General features: G+C 43.3%; 2 protein-coding genes across 2 annotated transcripts; both read right to left on the bottom strand.

The window, feature by feature from the left end:
* Positions 1–1166: 1166 nt before the first annotated feature.
* On the bottom strand, positions 1167–9998 carry LOC147015441 (uncharacterized). The gene is made up of 4 exons (XM_085850202.1): positions 9073–9998; positions 8600–8669; positions 7757–7920; positions 1167–1839 (listed from the first exon to the last, which is right to left on the bottom strand). The coding sequence occupies exons 1-3, from the start codon at positions 9943–9945 to the stop codon at positions 7775–7777; spliced, it is 1089 nt and encodes a 362-aa protein (XP_085706328.1). The 5' UTR covers positions 9946–9998; the 3' UTR covers positions 1167–1839; positions 7757–7774.
* On the bottom strand, positions 9999–18897 carry LOC147015440 (uncharacterized). Its single transcript, XM_085849106.1, has 3 exons — positions 18178–18897; positions 15831–15991; positions 9999–10635 (listed from the first exon to the last, which is right to left on the bottom strand). The coding sequence occupies exons 1-3, from the start codon at positions 18334–18336 to the stop codon at positions 9999–10001; spliced, it is 957 nt and encodes a 318-aa protein (XP_085705232.1). The 5' UTR covers positions 18337–18897.
* Between the last annotated feature and the right edge of the window lie 1503 nt (positions 18898–20400).

The following is a 20400-nucleotide window of genomic DNA, read 5'->3' as shown; positions in this document are numbered from 1 at the left end:
GAAGAAAACAGGTCTGGCTTTGGGAAAAGAACCCAGCTCTATTCGTTTCTCAGACAAAGGAATGTGGGTTGACCATTAGGGGGCAGCCCTGTGCCAATGATGGACTTCCTGACAGCATTTTCAGGCTCTGACCGTTTTAACCTAAACAAAGGCCCAAGATTGGAATGCTGAGGAGAACCGAGGTAACGTTTTCCTCAGGTTGCTTTCACTGAAATAACACAGCCTACGTCTTTAGGGGGCATCTGGTGGATTGACTTGATGGGACACCGTGCCACGAAAAGACCGAGTTTTACAGAGTATTTTAAAAGTGGGTTCGAATCCCTACATCTAACTAATATATATGTATTAAGTATGGATCGGAAGTGACCATAACATTGCACTCCTCACAAGTGACAAATGTCAAACTCCCCATGGGGGTATCCAGGGTGAGAATGATGACATAATCAATGAAGTGGTCTTCCACCCATGATAAGTTGAATATAAATCCTTATTTGAAAAATCTGAAATGTCAATCATCTGGTGAATAATTAAATCTATGAGGTCATCAGTCACGTGGTCTGGCAGCCAGATTCGATTGAAAATAAAAACGCAAAAAATCTTCTCCTCCAGAACCGCTGAACAGATCGATGTGAAACTTCATACATATGATTGACGAGCCATGGGGAATATAGTTTGAATTATTTTCATATTCATCTTGATTGATGCAATTTAGCTTTAATGTGCACAAAAGTGGTCATTAAATATCCTCATAATCAATAGTTAAAGCGACAGATAATGGCAATGTAAGCACTATAAATGGGGGGCGGGGGGGGGGGAGGGTTGCATGTTTTTTGTGGAGTTCTACTGGAGCTTTCTGATGTGGAATGTAATACACCAAAATTATCGTCATGACCTCCTGAGTTGATTAGACTCATTAACTACAAAGAACCCGGAAGAATTCCCATATTTTAAATGCACGCCATGTTAAGGTGTATAGAGCAGCTCAATAGGTCCTTCCACGGCATGGCATTTTAATTACAAAAAGAATGATAAAATTTAAACAAAGCATATATTAATTAATACTCATCATATTCACGATAATAATCATAGTGGTTGTTCCATTTGGCAGTAATAATAATAATAAAAAACATATAATCTCCACCCTGACCCAAACTCATTTGGGCTTGTGGAAAAGGTAAGCCAATGCTCAAACAGTATGGCAGGCAGGTGTGCTGCAAGGCCATGAAGACCAATAAAAATTTGGTCCAACGGACCAACGGCCCACTCGTGTGACAGAAAAGGATGTGACGTGTGACATCAATGATACGGGTATCATACCCATAATAGGTCGGCCATAAAAGTAGTGTGTTCAGTTAATGATGGTATTGTTGTTTTGTATGAGTGCATGAGGGGATGATTGAATTGTTTGCATCCCGTGTGCACCTTTTAAAACTTCCCCATAGCCTGAGATGGATCAAGAGGTGCTCTGACACCAGTCAGCCTATGTGATGGCATCGCGGTGGTAACTATGGACCGCATGAGTGGCACAGCCTGTCTGGTTGGAGGGATACTCGGGCATTGTAGGCATAGTCATGGCAGATGTGATAAAAGGGGTAGCTCATGAGGATCAGGAGGAAGTGGAGCTGATGTGTTGAAGAAGCTGACAAACTGTTGGAGTCAGAGCCGGGAATCAGGGCTTGTGCACGTGCTATTCACTTTCTTGTGTCTTGGCCCTTCCAGCTCTCTTGCCGCTCTTCATGCTATCTCCCTTGCCGGGCTGTTCTCTCTGACCACTCTTCACACACTCTTGCCGCTCTGCTCTCCATTCTCTTTGCTCCACTGGACAATTCGCCTAAATCCCTGGGGGAGGTAAAGTTTCTAACGTTCATTTTAAGGGCTGCCACACACTAGTCAACGCAACGCAACAAGATTGTCAATGAGAGCTTTTGAGAATCGTGTAATGTTCGGCAGTTGATGATCGTCGTCAACTTGTCAATCTCCAAAGAAGTCAACTGACTTCCATATAAAATGGAGAATGAGATAAGATTAATATTTTGTATCTGTTCCACAAACTACCAACGACCATTCAGGCACTCAAAGACATTTTTCCTTACAATGTTTTTTTTTCATGAAATATGTGGAGGCCCCCTGGGCAACTGCCCAGCTTGCCCATGCCTAAATCCGGCCCTGGGGCAGTGGGGCTTTTGTAGCCCACTTGACATGTGCTGAGTGTGTCAAGTTTTTTTTGTCGGATTTGGTCACCCTGTTTGAAGCCCAAAAAGCTAAATGTAATAGTCTGAGCTGGCAAGTCTCTGTCTTTGAATTACATTGACATATACCGTGTGTGTGTGTGTGTGTGTGTGTGTGTGTGTGTGTGTGTGTACATGTGTGCGTGCGTGTGTGTGCGTGCATGTTTGAGTGCTTGCGTTTGAGTCAAAGTCTGTTTCAATTGCAATTTATTGCCTGTAGCCAAAAAAAAACCGCAAAGTTTTGTGACTTGCTCTGCAGCTGAGATGGCACCCCTGAATGTCGCGTTTTGCTTTCCATGGACTGACGCTCCACTACCTCATTAAAGAGTGTTGCCCGAATACCTTGTTTCTGCTGTCATCGAATGATAAAGATGGTGCGTTTGAAAGCCGATAATTGATTAACTTGGTTGGAAAGTCGATAATTGATTTACTTGGAGGAAAATTTATGTTCATTTAATGATAAAAATGGAGAAGAAGCTGATATTTGAGTTTATTCCAACGGTACATTCCCAGGGTGAACGGGTACCTTAATTTACTCGTAAATATAAATAGGGTTTATCTTTGACAGCAAGTTCCACGAGCAAGTTGTTGAATGCTCTCTGAGTGGCCTTCTGTCCAGCCAGAAGATGACCCACAGCCATTTCTTTCTCCCAGTACGTGGTCAGCGAGGTATCAGCACTAAATTGCCAAAGCAGCATTGCTCATAGCTTTCACCGTTCTCATCCTCTACCTCCATTTCTTCTTCAATACCATTTTGTTTCAGGAAAACAGTGTCGTCAACACTCGTGTATTGTGTAACAGTCTCTGACAGACCGAGACGAGACGAAGATCCTCTTTTGTCACGTCGGCATTGTGTCGGATCGTGTGCGGTACCTCAAGCGACCGGCTGGATGAGCAATTCTGACCAGAGGACCGGGTGAAGGAAGAATTGCGCTAACCGCTTGATCATGGCTCCTTTTGATTTTGGCTATTCATGAAGCTGTAGCTTTGGCATAGGGGGTCAGTATTGACAGGCCCGTTGACAATAACATTCTAGAATTGTTGGAAAATTGAACCTACTGTGTATTATTATGCCTGGTGTTGACTTAATGGTGAGGGTTGTGGGCTTGGGATCCCATGATCTTGAGTTCAAACCCAAATCGGCTGTTGAATTAATACCAGGTGGGGTAGACTCAGCCTGTCATCCTTCCTAGGTCGTCAAAAAGAGTGCCAGCTTGCTGGTATACTGTGACGGAGTGGTGACCCATCCAGGATTGTGTCCAATAGCCAAGGGGTCTGCGTAGGCAGCACCAACACTCTGCACAGAGTATAGCCCCAGTGGATGGAAAACACCCCTTTTGAACATACGTAATGAACAGCCTCATTTAATTATATCCTTCATCAGGCTATCCTCGGCCACCTCACTCTCTGGGGTCTGAAGGCGTACCCTAGGTTATGTAGCAAGGCCTGAAGGCGCTGTGTTTTTTGGCCTGCTCAACTGTGCCTTGACTTAACAGGCCACAATGATTTTTTTTTTGTAGACCTTGTTGAGGCTCGCATGAGAGCTAACACGCAACACACAGCAAGGGGGGCATGAGACAATAGGGGCGGGAGAGGGAAGGACAAAACAGTGGGGAACAGCGACATTCAGAGATCTGTGGAAGGGAACATGGGGTATACAAGATGAACACCACAGGGACTTTCAGGAAGAAAAGCAGGGAATTTGAATAAGGTGGGTTTGAGGTGGATTAACGGGGTAAGAAAAGATTGAGGATTTGGATGGGGAAAGATAAGAGGTGGTGGTGAACAGTTGTTTTGGAGGTTTGGAGGGAAGAATGGGATAAAACAGAGTTTTGGAGTTTATTCCAAAGGCGGGAAAAAAGAGGAATAAAAGAGTGAAGGTGAGCAGTGATTCGTGATTTTGGTATTTTTCCAGAAGGGGGTTGTTGGCAGACCTTGAGCGCCCTGCGGAAATATGATGGGGACAAATTGCAGACAGATCGGGGAGGGGGGCGAGACCAGAGAGGACAGAAAGACCACCGACTTGCCTGCAGTGAGAGAGTGAGAGGCCAAAGACAGCCTCATCGTGGGAGATACCAATGATCCGAAATGCCTTGGTTTCCACAGGGTGAAGCCGAGAAAGGTGAGAGGCTGGAGCACCAGCCCAGAGGGGAGAGCAGTACTCCATCAGGCTGCAGATAAAAGCTTTGTATGTAGTCAGGAGCTCAGGTGGGCTGAGGAAGGACTTTGCACGATGGAGGATTCCCAGTCGGTGACTGGCTTTGGAGGCCAGGTTGGAAATATGGCTTTCCTTGGAAAGATCATGGCAGATAGTGGGACCCAGAAGCTTGAAAGAAAAGGACTTCTTCCAGAGGATTGTTGAGAAAGTAGATGGGGGAGGGGGGGGTTCCGAATGGTCCTTTTGGAGAGACATAGTGAGAGTGTGAGATTTGTCAGAGTTGAAGGACATGCTCCACGTGTTGGACCAGCTTGTGATTTTATCCAAATCTGCAGAGAGCGAAGAGGCTGCTGCTTGCTGATATGATGGATGACAGATGGTACGGCAAACAGTGGAGTCCTCAGGGAAGAGATAAAGAGGATTTTCCAGAGAGATCATTAATGAAAACCAGAAAAATAACAGGGCCCAGAACGCTGCCTTGAGGAACTCCAGCCTGGACAGGATGAGGAGATGAGAGAACTCCATGAAGGACCACACGTTGGCTGCGACAGGAGAGGAAGTCTGCGAGCCATGAGTGGAGATGTCCTTGGATACCACAGGAAAATACTAAGAGAGGGGGCAGAGAGATAGGGGGAGGTAGAGGGACGGAGGGGGAGATTGGGGAGAGAGGGAAGGTGTGCGGGGGGGGAGAGAGGAGCGGGCTGGAGGAAAGAGAAAGAGAGAGACAGGTGAGAAACAGCAAATGAGATCAAGGCTTACCGTGCTGTATTTAACCCCCGGGGATCTTTAACTGGTCAAGGGTTAAACATGACCATCACCGCCGCGCCTCAACACAAAGCGCCATTTCCTGTGTGTTTTGTATTTTACGGCGATGGCCCCGCTTCACACAGGGGCGGCAAAGGTTTCATCGGCTTGACCTGTGTCCTTCTGAACCAAATAAGACGGACAACTGACTGAAGTACAACACAATGACTGTGAGATCGCAGGTACGGGAGGGGGGGGCAGAATGCAGTCATTGTTGCGATGCTTGCTTCTCGTACTGAAATAATTGAAGAGTGGAGGATTGGATGTTGGAGTGAAATGAAAAACCAAGGTTGGAGAAACAAGGAAAGATGCTTTTGGAAAGGAACCTTCCTTCAGGTCGAGCAATGAGAAGAGAAATTTAAAATAATTTTTACAGTCAATGGTTTAAGAGAGGTTTGTTGAGAAAGTCGATGGGGGGGGGCTCTAAACGGTCCTTTCGGAGAGACATAGTGAGAGTGTGAGATTTGTCAGAAATGAAGGACGTGCTCCACGTGTTTGACCAGCTTGTGATTATATCCAGATCTGCAGAGAGCGAAGAGGCTGCTGCTTGCTGAAATGAGGGATGACAGATGGTACGGCAGAGGGTGGAGTCATCAGCAAAGAGATAAGGAGGATTTTCCAGAGTTGGAGAGATCATTGATGAAAACCAGAAAAACACCAGGGCCCAGAATGCTGCCTTGAGGAACTTCAGCCTGGACAGGATGAGGGGATGAGAGAACTCCATTAAGGACCACACGTTGGCTGCGACAGGAGAGGAAGTCTGCGAGCCATGAGTGGAGATGTCCTTGGATACCACATGAAAATACGAAGAGAGGGAATACAAAGAGTCGGACTGCAGCATAGCAAACCGATTGTTCAAATTTACATAAAAGTACGAAAATTGGTACACATGTAGAATAATGTATTCCGAGCAATTCGAGATATGGAGCCACCCGAGATTGTGCCTTGGTCAGCATACATCCATCTATAATTACAGCAGTGTGTGTGTGTGTGTGTGTATGTGTGTGTGTGTGTGTGTGTGTCAGTGTGTGTGTCAGTGTGTGTGTGGGGGTGTGACCGCTGTTTCATGAGAACCACTGATCCGATCGAATTGAAACTTGCCAGATATATTGCTTTCGACCTGTGGATGTGCCTTTTCAAGGTTTGATATTAATCGGACAAGTGCTTCCCAAGTTACGGCTATTTATTTACCAAACCAATGACGAGACACGTTGTTGCGTGGGCGTGGCCGATGGGGAAGGGAACCTCAGCCGCGTTCCCCATTACAGGTTACAACGTACGGGCTTCCGGATAATGATGACTTCGTGTATTCTAATAATTTCTCAATTTCTTTTGCGCATTTATAGATAAACACAATGCCCCAAGTTATGATCGTTTTCATGTTAGACGGTGTATAAATTTCGGTAACATCAGAGTGCTGGTATGCTCCGAACCAGGAAGTAAATTTTTTTCTCTCTCTTCTCTTCTCTTTTTGTTTTTCCTTGCCACGACATTGCGAAAAGGTAAAATACGTTGGCGCTAATTGAATAATTGGGTATTAAAACTAAATTGCGAATAATATGTGAAAATCCGGGCCACGCCCTTACAGGCACGCGAGAGCGAAGAAACGGCCTGTGTGGTTGTTGTTTGTTGCTCGCGGTTTGAATAATTATTTATTATAATTTTTTATTATTATTATTTTTTACGGGCACGTACTAGTTATTCTACATGTGTACCCATTTTGGTGCTTTTATGCAAATTTGAACAAATTATCTGAAATATCAGACGACGCTGCTGGACGAGAGAGGGGGCAGAGAGATGGGGGGAGAGTTAAATCAAGATGAGTTAAAATTCTTGTGATCTATCCGACATGGGGATGACTGTGCCAAGAAGGTAACTTTCCCACCAAAATTATCGTAACAATTATGTTCACAATTAAGGATATTCTTCTCCATTAAAGGAAGTATTTCCAGCAATATATATACATATATATATATATATATATAATATATATATATATATATATATATATATATATATATACACGATGATGTACAGTAATGAAGTCACACATGATGTACAGGAATGAAGTCATGTATGATGAACAGTAATGAAGTCATGTATGATGTACAGTAATGAAGTCATGTATGATGTACAGTAATGAAGTCATGTATGATGTACAGTAATGAAGTCATGTGTGATGTGCAGTTATGAAGTCATGTATGATGTACAGTAATGAAGTCATGTATGATGTACAGTAATGAAGTCATGTATGATGTTCAGTAATGAAGTCATGTATGATGGACAGTAATGAAGTCATGTATGATGTTCAGTAACAAGGTCACGCATGATGTCCAGGAATGAACACCAAGTGTTCATATCTGTAGTTCCCTTCATGATTGGCATTGATTGTGTGAATCAGGGAGGGACCTCACCTTCTTTATGTATTCATTTGAATTATTAAATTTTCCACAGTCATAGTTATTAAGTTCTCATCATGATCGTCTTAACAAGGAAGTGACAGATTGACAAACATGGACAAAAAAAGGATTCAGTTGATGAAATAAGTCCAGAGTGTTTATCGTACCTTAGTTCTGGACACCGTTCAGTTGAAAAATTTTGAATCGGCCATCTGCATGAGCCTGGTGTATCTTTTTGCATTTCTGGAGAGCTTATATGATGGAGTGATGAGAGAGTCACTCCCAAACATGGCATCCTCCTCTCCAGCGGGCATCACGAGGACTTCTTCCTCTGCACACAAACATCAACAAAAGGAAGTCAAAATCACTCAAGAGCATTGTCATCATAATCTCCATCATTATTCTGCCTTCCAACACAATCCTGGAATGAATATCTCTCTCTCGATCTCTCTGTGCTTCTCCGTCTCCCTCATTTTGTGCATTTCAGTTCATGTTTTATTTCACCTTCCCCTCCACTTTCACATCTTGATTTTCTTCATCACCAAATCCCACTGTGTCACCGAACAAGGGAATTGAGGCAATTTGGTCCATCATTTCTGTGCTTCATACAGAGCCCACAAATCCCCACTTACTGCACAAAGTGAAATAACAAAACCTCATCTGATGACGTCGAAGTGAACCAGGATGGACTGCTTCGTGGGAGGCAGCTCGAGTCACCCGTCGATGATTGAAGGTGGAATTGTAAAGATTTGATTTTTCAAACAATTAATTTTAAGGAACATCTTGGTGTTCACAACGACTTCTTTATGGATATGTTAACACTCATTCCAGACTTCCACTGATTGGAATAATTGTTTGGTGCTTGTCTGGCTTCCAGTGAAACAATATATTCATTTGTTCTCAACACTTTTGAAGCACAGACCAAATGGGACACGATGGAGGTGAAGAACATGTAATTTAGATAAAGTTTGGAATATTTTGTAATGTAAGGCAAGATCTTGGTAACTTACGTTCCAGCCGGTAAGATGGTTTCTTGTACTTGGGTGGTGGTGGAGGGAACGGGCCCCTCTTCTGAGGGGTCTTTGGAAAAACAATAAAAATATGAAAGATTAAATATATTTTTGTGTTCATCAGTTTGATAACTTGTTCAGGATGTGGCACAGAAGGAAATGCACTGATAGAACAGGTAACCAATGAAAAGGTGAATTATTTGATCTCATCCAATCAAGGGAGTTAAAATTATTGCGATCTATCCTGCAGGGGGATGACCGCAGCAATAAGTTACCTTTCCCATTAAAATTATAATTACAATTATCTTCACAATCAAGGATATTCTTCTTCATCAAAGGAAGTATTTACAGCAATGTTTATAAAAGACTAAATGCTAAAATCTATTTCAACTTCAGGTCTTCATCTTGAGGATAGCTGTGTTTGTACCCAGAATGTTCATCCCTTCATCGACAAAGTACTGATGGATGTTTACCTGTTGAAGGTCCTGAATATGGTGTGGCCCATCAACACCTTGCTGCTTCTGCTGATGTTTCAGCCCTTGATCAGCGCAAGGTTTTTGTTCCTGCTGGAACCCTTGAACAACATGCTGTGGCTGTTGTTGCTGCTGTTTTGCTTCATTATCACGGGGAGGCTTCTGTTGTTGCTGCAACTCTTCAACAATGTGCTGTGTATGTTGTTGCTGTTGTTGCAGCCCGTGATCATGGCGAGGATTCTGTTGTTGCTGTGTCCCGTGAACACCGTGGGGTTTCCTTTCAACCCAAACACTTTTCTCTGCTGCCTTGCTTTGTTTCTTCATTTGCTTTTTGAACAACTGTTTCTGTTGCTGCTTCAGCCGTTGCTTGTCATTCCATTTCTGAGACCACTCTTGGGAAGTCTCATTCTGTTTTTGCTGTTGATGCACTTTCCCATCAGCAAGTTTTTCCACATGTTCTGTGTCCTCCACATCAAGACTCGCTTTCCCCTCCTTTTTGGTCTCGTCGGATTTCTGAAAGGGTTTCTCGAGTTCTTGATCCATTGCCGACTCTTTTTCCCGTTCAACTCCTCGATTCTTTTCTTGTTCGAGTTGTTTCTGCTTTTCACATTCGACTCGTCTCTGTACTTCCTGCTCTCGTCGTGTTTCCTCCCTTTCCTCACTTTTCCACACCTCGTATTCCCGTGTGCGCACATCGTTTTCCCTCTTATTAATCCCCTGCTCCAGCTGATGTGCCTCTTTCTCTCGAAGGAAAAAATCTTCCTCTTTTATTTTTTTTCTCTCTAAAAATCTCTCTTGTTCCCTCCGCTCCTCCTCTTCTCGTTGGTACATCACTCTCGCCATTTCCTCAACATCCTTTTCTCGTTCTCTCATCTCCTTCTCTTGTTGGCACGTCTCAATCTCTCGATGTTTTATTTCCCCTTCTTTTAACACCTTCCTTTTTCGAATCGTGCCCGTTTTTCCCACTCCATTTCCTCGAGTTCAGAAATCCCTTTCTGTAATTTCTCCACCACATGCTCACTCTTTAACACCTCTTTCTCTTTTTGTTCGATCTCAAGGTGTCTACGTGCATGCTCCTGATACACCGATTCCCTCCATTTTTCAAATTCTTCGAGTTCTCTCCGAACTTCCTCTTCTATTCGTCTCCACTCTGAAGAGTTTTTTCTTTTTCTCTTCATCATGTTTTTCCATTTGCTCCTCCTCATCTTTTTCCTCAGTTCCTCTTCCTTGCTTTTCCTCTGCTGTTCTTCCTCTATTTCTTTCTGCATTTCCTTCTCTTTTTTCCATTCCTCTTCCTCATATTTTTGTTGCACAACTTTTCCCTGAACTGTTTGCTCTCCAAGCTGAATGAGGAGTTCTCTTTCCTTCAGTTCTTCCTCTTTTTGGTGCAACTTTTCACCCCTTTCCTGTAGTTTTTCATGCTCTCTCAGCCACAACTTTGTTCTTTCATCCTCCTGTTCCTTCACATTCTGCATCTCCAAGGCTTTGTTTTTTGGAACTTCCTCAAGCAACGGCTGCTCTTTCTTCCCCATGTTCTTTAAATGTCTCCGGCCACATCCAAAACTGCAAGAAACAAACACAATACTTGTCAGTTCGAGCTAAAATGAAGCACAGTATCTATTACATAATGTGAAGTGTGGTGTCTGTTTGTGTGTTTGTATGGTTACACGTTCGGCTGTCTCCCATATCCGGCGGCCGCTTCCCACACTGTGTTTTAAAAGCTCTGCATGCAGGAAAAGCTCAACATTGAACCAGAAGAAAAGCATAACACCAAACGAGATACCTTTTAAATGTATAAATACAACATGGAATCGCAGTTTGTTTAACAGTGCATGAAGATACGACCTGGGCTGACAGTGTGGCTTTGACGTACGCACACTCGTCGACCCATAAGCGTTCGATCGCCGAACAACATTACATTTGTGTTTGAAGCTTGTTATTTATTTATTTATTTATTATGCAATGTAAAGGCTCAGAGAAGAGCGAACACACAGAACATATAACAAAGTGACCAGGAGACAAGAGGGACGGGAGAGGAAGCACAAAACAGTGGGAAACAGAGATATGAGGAGATCTGTGGAAGGGAGAGGGATGGAGCGGGGTACACGGGGTAAACAAGATGTATGATGCACAGTCATGAAGTCATGTATCATTGATGATTGTTGAAAATCGCTTGATGAAAAAATACATTACTGTACATGACTTCATTACTGTACATCATACATGACTTCATTACTGAACATCTTAAATGACTACAGGGACTTTCAGGAAGGAAGGCAGGGAATTTGAAGGAGGGAGGCTTGGGTGGATTAACGGGGATCATGAAAAGATCATGGACAAGATCGTGGTTTTGGATAGGGCAAGATCAGAGATGGTGGTGAACAGCTGTTTTTAAAACCTGGAGGGAAGAGTGGGATTCATGAGTGTGTAGGAGTTTGCTCTAAAGCTGGAAAAAAAGAGGAATAAAAGAAAGAAGGTGAGCAGTGATTCGTGATTTTGGTAGTTTTCCCAGAGGGGGTTGCTGGTGGACCATGAGCTCCCTGCACTAATATGGGCGGTGCAGAAAGCAGACAGATCCAGGGGGGAGGTCGGAGAGGAGACTGTAGAAGACCTGCCTCTGGTGTGAGAATGAGAGACCCAAAGACCCAGCCTCATCATGGGAGATACCAATGATACGAAATGCCTTGGTTTCCACAGTGTGAAACAGCTGAGAAAGGTGAGAGGTGGGAGCACCAGCCCAGAGGGAAGAGAAGTACTCCATCAGACTGTGGAGGATGAAAGCTTTGTACATGGTCAGGAGGTCAGGTATGCCAATGACGGACTTTGCACGATGGAGGATGCCCAATCGGCGACTGGCTTTGGAGGCCAGCTTGGAGATGTTGCTTTCCCAGGAGAGATCATGGCAGATAGTGAGACCAAAAACTTTAAATAAAGGACTTCTTCAAGAGGATTGTTGAGAAAGTAGATGGGGAGGGAGGGTGGGTGGTTCCAGATGGTCCTTTTGGAGTGATGTTGAGTGTGAAATTTGTAAGCATTGAAAGGCATGTTCCACGTGTTGGACCAGCGTGTGATTTTATCCAGATTTGCAGAGTGAAGAGGCTCCTGCTTGCCGGTCTGATTGATGACATGGTACAGCAGATGGTGGAGTCATCAGCAAAGAGATAAATAGGATTATTCAGAGTTGGAGAGATCATTGATGAAAACCAGAAAAAGCACTGGGCCCAGAAGACTGCCTTGAAGAACTCCAGCCTGGACAGGAAAAGGGGATGAGAGAATTAAATTGAGGGCCATACGTTGACTGCTTCAGGAGAGGAAGTCTGCGAGCCATGAGTGGAGATTGCCGTGGATACCATAGGAAGAGAGTTTGTTGAGCAGGGCAGGATGCCAGACCGTATCAAAAGCACACGATATGTCTAAGAGATGGCTCTGATCTCATGTCTGGCGTTGAGGGCCTCCATCCATTTTTGGGAAAGCAGAAGCAGCAAGTCCAGGGTGGAGTGACCTGGTCTGAATTTAATTTTATGATTGGAAATCAGGCCATTGGAGAAGAGGAAGGATTTAATGTTAGAAGCGATGATGGATTCGATAACCTTGATGATGATTGGGAGGGATCTGTTTTTGCACCTTTTTATACAGGGCAGTGATGTTTCCTGATTTCCAAGCAGATGGCAGATGACCTTGAGCAAATGAGAGGGTGAATAGAACAGAGAGAAGGTGAGTAAGAGCAGCAGAGGAGGTTTTTTTGGACAATCGGGCTGATGCCGTCTGGACCGGTTGAAGAATCTGAGTCGAGGTTTGACAGCAAGCTGTCCACCTTTTCATGAGAAAAGGACACAAAGTCCCGGAAAAGCTGGATGTGACTGGGTAAGGTGAGCACAGAAAGCGATGTGTTTGGTACACAAGATTTCGAAGCAAACACAGAGTTTAAGCATTCAGCCTTTTCATGTGCAGTGTCAGCTGTGCATCTCTGAGGTTAGGGAGGGGGTGGCGGGGGATCATCCACCAGAAACAGACTTGATGAGATGTCACCAGGATTTGGAGGAGGGAGACAGGTTTGTGAGTTCAGACTTAAGGTTGGAAAATTGTTGCTTCATGGCTTTCTTCAGGGTAGACACACTTTTTCCGAGCTTTGTGGAAGGAACTGAGATTGCCCTCAGTTGTATTTGCCTTCCATGAGGCGAAGGCAATTTGTTTCAGGACAACTGCCTCACCACAAGCTTCAGTGTACCATGGGAGGGAAGAAGGGTGGGAAAATGAAGACGAGATGGGTTCAGCATAGTCCTCGCCGTTTGATAAGAAAACAATCACAGGCGTTGGACAGAAAGAGAACATCCCTTTGGACCATGATGAAGGATAATTTGCAGAGGTTTCCCGACCAGGTTCAAATGGTTCAAGAACTTAGTTAAGATGATTGACAAAGAAGGATGTAATTGTGTGGCACATTTCTTCAGATGTTCGAGGAAGATGGCAGGTTTATTGAAATAAATAATCATGTCAGATGAAGCTAATTTTGAGCTTCCAGGTTTTGTTAACAAGCAGAACACTCGATTCGGGGTGGAAGAAAATCCTGAGCAGTTCCACCAACAACCTTTACATGGCAAACGTGTCACAGTGTGGTGCGGCATTTCTTGTGCTGGAGTCATTGGGCCATATTATTTTTCAGCTGCCAATGGAGCAACTGTTGCGGTGATACTTGAGCGACAAAGAAATGATAAGATACTTTCTTGCTCCAAAACTAAGGAACTTGGGATTTGATGGTTAAACCTGGTTCCAACAAGGTGGGGCAACTGCTCATTCTGCTTGTGCATCAATGTCATTCCTGAAGGACCTTTTCCTCGATCATCTCATTTCATGATCTGGAGATGTTCCATGGCCAGCCAGAAGTCTGGATTTAACAGCACTTGATTTCTTCTTGTGGAGGTACCTTAAATCAACTGCCTACCAGACAAGAGCAAGGACTATTCAAGACTTATGGAAGCAAATTGAAGAGGAACGAACCTTTATTCCACTTGAAACCTTCAGGAAAATGATGCAAAACATTGCTGTTCGTGTGCGTCAAGACATACAGGAAAATGGTGGTCACTTTAAGGGTGTTATTTTGAAGATCAAGGAGTAATAATAAGCTGAAGTATTCCCCTGGAAGGGCTGTTTTGTTTAAATATATATATATATATATGAATATCCTCATTTTCTATTAAATTTCTATTTCAACATGAAATATAAATGTGTCAGTTATTTATTGTCCACCCAGTAGAATGGAGCAAGTGCATGTCCACCGACTAACCCACGTGATTAAATACTTTCAACATGTCATGTTTAAATGTAAGTTGGACCGTGACTGCGTCTATTACAAGTACTATTGGAAGGTACTTTTGAAACCTTTGGACCCTTTAGACTCCTGAGACCCCTCAGTACCCCATATATAAATCCTCATGTTTGCCTTGTTGGTTGACCAAGTGAGTTGCACATTAAAACTCCTGAGATAAGTGAAGGAGTTTAATTTTTTAGTTTAATCACTGATTACATACACATGAAACCTATTACTGTGCACTTATTTTGAAACCTTTCAAACCAATAATTTTCTCCTGAAGTGATTTAGGGTTAATTGGGAAAAGGGGTTGAATGCTTATGCAACTGAGAATCATCTGATTACCCATGCCAACAAAGGTGGATGGAGGTTATGTTTTCACCCCCATCTGTTTGTTTGTTTATGAACAAAATATCTCAAAAAGTTGTTGACGGATCTGGACGAAATTTGTTGGAGAGCTTGGGTATGCGATCCGGACAATATGATTAGATTTTGGTGATGATCCCAATCCGGATCTGGATGCAATAGTTTTCCAAGTGATTCTTCGCCATTGAGTGATTGGCCAAAAACGACGGATAGAAGGTTATCTCAAAAAGTTGTGGATGAATTTGGACGAAACTTGGTGGAGAGGTTTGGTATGTAACGAGGAAGTATTCATTTCGATTTTGGTGAAGATTTAATCCGGATCCAGATCAGAGTATTTTTAAGTGATTCTTCACGGTTGAATCATCAGGCAAAACCGATGTACAAGAGTGATATTTCAAAAAATTATGCACGGATTCGGCCAAAATTTGGTGGATGAGTTGGTAATGTGATAAGAAGAAGCCAATTAAATTTTAGTTGAGGTCCGAATCCAGATCTGGCCTATCAGTGGGATACAAAACATAAACTAATCAGCCTTGCGGAGGTATGAGCTCCACCGAATGCCTTTATAGTTTTCTCTGTTAATCTGACTTATTCACATTTTATCTGCATTTTTTAGTTTTATCACTTCGGAATAGTTTGTGAAGACGACATATTAAGTTTGATTTGAAAGCATCAAGAAATAAGCTCAGGTGGCATCAACATGTGAAACCTGGGAGGGTTGAATACCTTTGCAGGCCACTGCATAATAGGAGCCATGCATGCATGTTCCAGACCCCTCACTACCTTTAAACCCCTTGACACCTGAGGACCCCTTTGTACTCTCAAAGACCCCTAAGATCCCCAAGGACCTTGAGAACTCAAAGATATGTTGAAATCCTTCAGGTGCTTGAGACACCTCATGACCTTGAAGACCCACCACCCACCCAAAAAACTTTCAGACTCCAAAGAAAACCAAAACCCTTAGGACCCCCCTCCCCCCCCCCCCGACCACGATCCTTTCGACTCCACACACCATTTCTGCATTTACTGCCCTCATGGATGAAGCAAGGATCACATTGATGAAAACGTCACTTGTCTTCCTTACCAGTGAATGTGGAGCTTTTTTTTGTGCTTCCTCTGTCGATTGAACCAGGAAGATGGTTTAAATGATGTTACGATGACAAATAAAAAGATGCCAATTGTGACGAACACGACGTCACGAAGTTTGGAGACCACTGATTCCTCCACAGCGTTTTTCTCGAAAATCTATGGACATGGAAAAAAGGGCAGGGAGAGGAGAAAAGTTGATTAACCCGTCCCTCACGCAGTGGAAGGTGGGGTTTTGCAATCACGTGTGTGTGCGTGCGTGCGTCCGGTCCGTAACTTTGTTACAATTTGAAATTTTTAAATCAAATTTTCAAGAAAGCTTTATTATTAGAATATTAGAATATGGAGAAGAAAAAATAAAATAATTTTGTGAAAAGGTCAAAAGGTCAAATTCACCGAAAATCATCAATTTAATGCAATTCACCTGAAATTCCAATTTACCATTTGAGCTTTGTCATTAAATTTTCAGCATAACTTTCTCATGAGAATATGGAGAAAATAAATTAATGTTTTGGTCAAAAGGTCAAAGTTCAGCATCACATAAAATCACTAATTTTCATGCAATTGATCTGAAATTTTAAGAATTAGCATATTGGGTTACTGAATTGGTTCACCAATTAAAAGGTAGAAGCAGAATTAAATGGTTTTTTTTTTGATCAAACGGCAAAGGTCAAGATCACCCAAAATCGTGAACAGCTTTCACTGAAGGTGAAAGGAGGTTATATTTTCCAGCTGTTATAATCATCATCATCATCATCATCATCATCATCATCATCATCATCATCATCATTATCATCATCAGCCTGTTTTCAATCCTCTGCAGGATGAAGGTGTTGAACTCACACTGGGTATATTGGTTTCATGACCATGCTTGTCAAGCACAGTTTAACAAGAGAGTTTGGGAAGCAATTTGTGATTTGTTCAGAATGCTGGCGATAACTCGTCGAGTCTTTGCAAGAAACACCTTGGGATCTTTCATGTCCACCAACGAGAAAAGCATTCCATGAAGATTCCTCCATCAACACGACCATGAAGATTCCTCCATTTACACGACCATGAAGATTCCTCCATCTACACGACCATGAAGATTCCTCCATCTACACGACCATGAAGATTCCTCCATCAACACGACCATGAAGATTCCTCCATCTACACGACCATGAAGATTCCTCCATCAACACGACCATGAAGATTCCTCCATCGACACGACCATGAAGATTCCTCCATCTACACGACCATGAAGATTCCTCCATCGACACGACCATGAAGATTCCTCCATCTACACGACCATGAAGATTCCTCCATCAACACGACCATGAAGATTCCTCCATCAACACGACCATGAAGATTCCTCCATCTATATTTACGAAAATGAGAATTTCCATAATGGCGGATCCGAATGAAAACATCAATGCATTTAAAATCATTTCCACTACTTTTACTCAAACAGAAAATAGTTGTGTTTCCCTCAAACACCAACAGACATCATAAGTCACAGTTATGTACATCAGGCCCAGGTAATTCATTCTATTGATTAATCTGATTTTGCATGATTTTCGAATGATTCATTGTGCTTTGTATTTTATGCTAATTAGCCAACTTAAAAAAATTCAAAAATATTTTAATATATTTTTTGCCAACCTGTCTTGTATCTGGTAACACTTAAGTTACGATTTTTTGACAAAAAACTGACATGTGGTAATTACAAGTAAAGAAAATGGAAATTCTTGCATTTTTGTGGGAATTCTTGTGTTTTCGTCAAATTGAATTTACATGCAAATAGGCTAATTTGCATAAACAAAATATATTTTAATACGTAAATGTATAAACTTTAATTTGACACCAACTTTGTGATTTTATGTTTATATTTGACAGAGATGTTGACATTTTGCCGATCTTTGTGAGATTCGTCTATTTTTGATTGGTTGCCATGGAAACAGATAAAGCAGAGTGAAAATGAGTTATTTTTCTGAGACTTGGGACAAATATGAACACTGGTATCAGGGCGGGGGAGGGTGTGGGGTGTGGGGCGGGGGGGGTGTGGGAGGAGGGGTCGGGGTGGGGGGGAGGGGGTGCAAGGGAGGTCCTACTGGCCCCCGGCCCATAATAAATGTGAATTGTTACAACTTCCCGACTCTATGATACAAGACTCCATTTGTATTTTTCCCTCCTCCATCCGTACTGTGTGTGGAATCCCGTGCAGACACGAACAACTTGCTCATGTTACAAACTCACAATACACCCCCTGTTCTCTCTAACATCAAACCACACAAACTCCTGATAAACTCACTCCTTCCGTGTTGTGTCCCTTCCCGACTCCACCATCCCTTACAATCCCCACTTACCTGCAGCGGAGGTCGCCATGTCCCACCAAGGACGAACAACACCAAGATCACCGTAACAATCCACATCTCTGTCCTGTTCGTCGATGCTCGATCCTCCAACTGACGCTTCACATCCATCACCTCTCCACCTTGTCTGTTCCCGAACGTTGGAATGATCATTGTGACGTCACACAACCTCTGTGACGTTGAGGTTCGGTGTTTGACGACGACGAATTGATCGGTTCCAGATACAGAGAGGAGAATTTATTTTAATTTTTCACCGATTCTTCACAATTCAGGGATGGGGTAAAAACGATATATGGCACGATATCCCAAAAAGTTATATGGACGGAATATGATCAGTGACGTCATGCCAAATATTGAGATCCCGGATGTTGACAAATGGCTGTGACGTCATCGACAGATCAACTGTCACATTCGGTTTTAACATCACACACATAATATCATTTGAATCCCAAAACGAGTGATAAATGAAATAAACACATTTTATCTTGGAAAACAAAACCATAATTAACACTCACACGTCACACTCACGAAATCTCGATGAAGAATTGATTTTAACACCAAACTGTGTATTTTAATAAATAATGTGTGAACGACATGGATTCACTTCCTGTGTTGTTATCGGTAATTTTGACTGTTATTATGTAAATATACAATGTACAATGTAAATATACAATACATAAATACGTCACAGGATGTGACGTCACATGTGGGATGAATCTGGCGGGCTGGGTCAGAATGGCGGATGTGGGTCGAGTCGTGAGTTGTCGGCACATCCTTCTTCCCACGTTATGACGTATTTGTTTTCATCTGTAATAAACAGTTAATATTTGGCTGTTGTTGAATCCTTGAAAACATCATCGTGACATTAACATCTGAAATGAACGTGATGACCTTTGATTGAACCGGATGTTATTGTATGTTATGACAAATCACGTGATGTTGAAGAAGGATTAATTTTGTTTTTGTTCATATTGAGATTTCCTTAACATTGTTCACGTAAATTCAAAATCTTCGAGAAAATTTGGGCGGGGCCTGCGCGCAGATTGACGTTCCGCCTCCGTCATTGGGCGGGGCCTGCGCGCAGATTGACGTTCCGCCTCCGTCATTGGGCGGGGCCTGCGCGCAGATTGATGTTCCCCCTCCGTCATTGGGCGGGGCCTGCGCGCAGATTGATGTTCCGCCTCCGTCATTGGGCGGGGCCTGCGCACAGATGAACGTTCCGCCTCCCTCGCCCCGCCCATTCGAGTTTCTCAAGTGAGTCCTCTCAGTCGCGGCTTCTGGTTGTCGTTCGAGTCGGACCCCACTTGTCACCGCTGAAGGTGAGCGAGCATTGGGCGGGTTTGAGGTGAACAAGATCGATCTTGGGGAAACGAACAGAACCGATTCCTCTCAGGTCAATGCTGACTAAACATCGTCCGGTCACGTGATCGCCATCATGAAGGTTTCTGATGGGGTGAATGGTTGAGGGTTGTGGGATGAGGGATCTCCTTGAGAGGGAGCAAGTTTGAGGTTCTGTAAGTGAACTTCATGTCTTGATTGCTTGACATGTGAAGGAAGAGATCGAGTCAAACCACATTGTGTATTAAATAAAAGTGTGTGTACTTACTTGTGGTGTGAGGAGAGAGAGAGGAAACGAACGATGAAGGGAATGTAAGGAATCCAATCTGAAGAGAAGAAATCTTGTCCAATCTGAGAGAGAAGACAAGAAATGTGACGATCCACTCCGTGGGATTACCTCCTGTGTCGCTGTCCTCCATCGGGGAAACTCACCGGATGACTGGATTGGGGCAAAGCCTTCGGGATTCCCAATCTTTGATGACAGGAGGGAAACCATGGGGTAACATTACCGGGTCAGATTGTGGTGGTGTGTGTCGGGGTGGTGCTGAGGTGTCGTCCACTAGACGGCGATCTCCTTGTGTTAACCTGAGACGGTCCCTTCGGGTGGGTGCCTGGAATGTCCAATCCTGAAGAGAGGATGATCACCTGTCTGTTATCATCTGAGGTCAAGCGTTTGAACATCGGTATTACAGCACACTCTGAGGTTCAGAGACCGGATTGCGGCGACATCATGGTGGGTGGTTGCACCAACTATTAGTCTGGTCACTCTGATGGTTACCAAGCCCAAGGAGTTGCTGAATTTGTGTCCATTAAGTTGAATCCAATGAAAATTGAGGTAACACCGGTTAATGAGCATATTATGGGACTAACGATTCGTCA

Source organism: Eptatretus burgeri, chromosome 12, assembly GCF_056783735.1.
Source record: "Eptatretus burgeri isolate ZD-2024b chromosome 12, Ebu_testis_v1, whole genome shotgun sequence".
NCBI lineage: Eukaryota > Metazoa > Chordata > Myxini > Myxiniformes > Myxinidae > Eptatretus > Eptatretus burgeri.
The sequence above is the reverse complement of the archived record's forward strand: the minus strand, read 5'-3'. Positions and strand labels throughout refer to the sequence as shown.